At 37.6% G+C, this 2,766-nt stretch overlaps 1 protein-coding gene across 1 annotated transcript; it reads right to left on the bottom strand.

The window, feature by feature from the left end:
- Positions 1–965: 965 nt before the first annotated feature.
- On the bottom strand, positions 966–2,497 carry LOC143577115 (uncharacterized). The gene is made up of 2 exons (XM_077061046.1): positions 2,428–2,497; positions 966–1,459 (listed from the first exon to the last, which is right to left on the bottom strand). Exons 1-2 carry the CDS (start codon positions 2,495–2,497, stop codon positions 966–968), a joined length of 564 nt encoding a protein of 187 aa, XP_076917161.1.
- Between the last annotated feature and the right edge of the window lie 269 nt (positions 2,498–2,766).

Genomic DNA, 2,766 nt, shown 5'->3' with positions numbered 1-2,766 from the left:
CATCACTAAGCATTGCAATGATATTAAGACGAATATCTGATTAAATAGAATTGGCAACATAGGTACTCTAATAAAGAACAAAAATACAAATGTGTGTTAACAGCCATAACTCTTTTAAGGTTACTAGGTTAGAACTTCATTTATATTTTATGTAGTTTTTGCCATATTTAAATCGACTTATGTCAGCCGACAAACCAATAAACGTTAAGTCTTTCGACCAATACATGAACCTTAGAAATTTTGTAAACAATACTAGGTTAGAACAAGAGTATCATGAGAATGACAATTAGCTATACAATTTTACATAGTTTAGTTTAAAGAAAGATGGGAAAACAAGTTCTTCCTTCTTAGAATCTTTGGTGTGAAACATCAAGGCTCAAGCCCATAAGCGAGAGCATGTGTAAACTTTTGTATACAATAGGGCCTAACCCAAATTGACAAAAGGTTACCTTCTTACAACCCACAGAGTCACAGTCTCACAGACACGTTAAAAGGCCCATTATCAGCCCAACAAGTCTATAATAAAAAAGAAAACACTAACATATGCGTGTGAAATTTATATACAGCATAGCATGGGATTGGTTCAATGACTTCAATCCAAAGTCGTTTAGTTCGAACTAGTGAACACCTTTAGAGACTCGTGCCGTATTCGTGGTCATGCGACTGGCGCAATGTTTTGGTTTGCTGATTCGACCCAATAGGATCCTTTTAACACGCTTTATTGAAATGGGTCAAGATTATACAACACGTTTAAAAGCGACAAATAACTCTTCATTTAGTCGTCATGAGATGATAATAACTTAACGGAACTAGAAGAAAAGCATCTACAGGTTTCATACATCCATTTGTTCTAATTAGAGGCTTCTTAATCAAATATGCACCAATTTTAGACAACAAAACAATTTATATCCATTCAACAAATATAACAACACAATATACAGATGTTTGTACTTATATATCTTGGGCTAGAAAGGCGTGCTCGGTGATCTCCCACGACTATTATTATCTAGAACTATTTCAAACAAATCCCCTTCAGAAGACTCATCATATTCCGACATTCCTCTATTAACGCTCCCAAAGTTCGAATTTCTCTTTATGGATCGATCTGACCAATGCACGTCTACTCTTCTCATGGAAAAAAGCTCTTTGCTATCTTCAAACTCTATAATCGGAGAACTTACCCGTTGTTTAATGAAACACGGATTCGGTGTCCTATTTAGATTAGCTTGTGTATATTTAAAGACACTCTGCCCAAAATTTACAAGTACTGTCATGTAAGTATTTGATGCCAATACTGGATAGAGTGGTGTTTCGAATTCCTTTGTCGTGCAGTGGACCGAACGAACAAGTTTTGCGTTTATGGTGAAGTACACTTTCTTTTCACTCGGGTTGTACCCGCAACCAATCACGGTGTCGGTTCTTCCCCATTGGTCAGATTCTGAATAACTTAGTTTTACTCCTATAGAAACAAATTGAACAAATAAAACATTATAATTTAATTAAAGGTTGACGATGATGAAATTTGCAAATAAAATCATGAATATCATAAAAAAAAGTCAAATTGTATATCGTAATTCTGTGTGAAGACAAGAATTAAGGATTACATAGAACATAAATACAACAATCATGTCTAGTAAAAAATTCATATATAGCAAAGCTATTAGTAAGATTTGCTAGCATGCTAGTGATGGTTTTAAAACATAAGGCTACCATTAATAGAGGATATTGCGAGGGAGTAAAAAATAGTGCCACTTATAACGTCATAAACAACATATACGCAAAAATACTGAAAGGCAATAACAAGCAAAGTCTAGTAAAAATTCCTCAATCATAATCCTACATCTCCACAAACTTTTATTTTGGATCACGTCTTCGTAGAGTTGTAACTCTAGCAAACTTTGTATAATCCAATCACCCTAAGTAAGTTTGAGGTTGCCTCTATTAGGGATGAGCAAAATTGGTACCAGTACCGTACCGGTACTGATACTGAAATCGGTACCGATTTGGTACCGTCGGTACCGAATTGGTACCAAAGTTTTAAGTTTCAGGATCGGTACGGTACGGTACCGGTATTTCCCGATTTTTTACCCTCGGTACTGGTACTATCCCAGTACCGTCTCGGTACCGGTACCGAACCGAATATTTCGGTACCGGTACCAAGAATTTCCAATTTTCGGGATCGGGAAAATCAGGATCGGTACCGGTACCATCCCATGCTCATCCCTAGCCTCTACTACTCCCCTCCAAAGTGAAGGTTGATTGTCGTTGTCTCATACCTCCTTTAATATGCACACACTATCTTAATCTTCCTTCCATTATCTTATCTGATATACTAGCCACCCATAGCCTTTCTATAAAAACCTCATTTCTTATCCGGGCTACCTTTGTGTGATCACACATCCACCTCGGCATCCTTATCTCTGTTACCTCCATCTTGGACGTTTGTATGTTTCATGGCCCATGGCCCATGAATATGTTTCAATGTACCATATACCATAGTCGGTCAAAATGCAATCCTAAATTTCCCTATCAATTAGCTGGGAAATTCTTATCACTCATCACCCTTGAGGCCACTCTCCACCGACATCAACCTTCTTGAAGCCAATGTGATACGTCATTGTCTATATCCCCCCCCCCCCCACCCGACGATTACTTTGAAGAAATGATCGTAGATAACTTGGTTGCTTGCAGAACCACATGAACCCTCAATGGTGATATGGACATCCTCCTCGTGGGCAACACCACTGAAGTTGCAATGAATATACT

The sequence above is a fragment of the Bidens hawaiensis genome, unplaced genomic scaffold (assembly GCF_021521415.1).
Source record: "Bidens hawaiensis isolate Kalapana, Puna unplaced genomic scaffold, B.hawaiensis_p1.1 tig00028465_1, whole genome shotgun sequence".
Classification (NCBI taxonomy): Eukaryota; Viridiplantae; Streptophyta; class Magnoliopsida; order Asterales; family Asteraceae; genus Bidens; species Bidens hawaiensis.
This window is presented reverse-complemented; position numbering and strand designations above follow the sequence as displayed.

Bases quoted from the DNA above. Each gene is read 5' to 3' on its own strand.
- LOC143577115 (XM_077061046.1), bottom strand. From the start codon at position 2,497: ATGGTATATGGTACATTGAAACATATTCATGGGCCATGGGCCATGAAA. The intron at 1,460-2,427 runs GTAACAGAGATA...TTGTTTCTATAG, and splicing joins TACAAACGTCCAAGATGGAG to GAGTAAAACTAAGTTATTCA.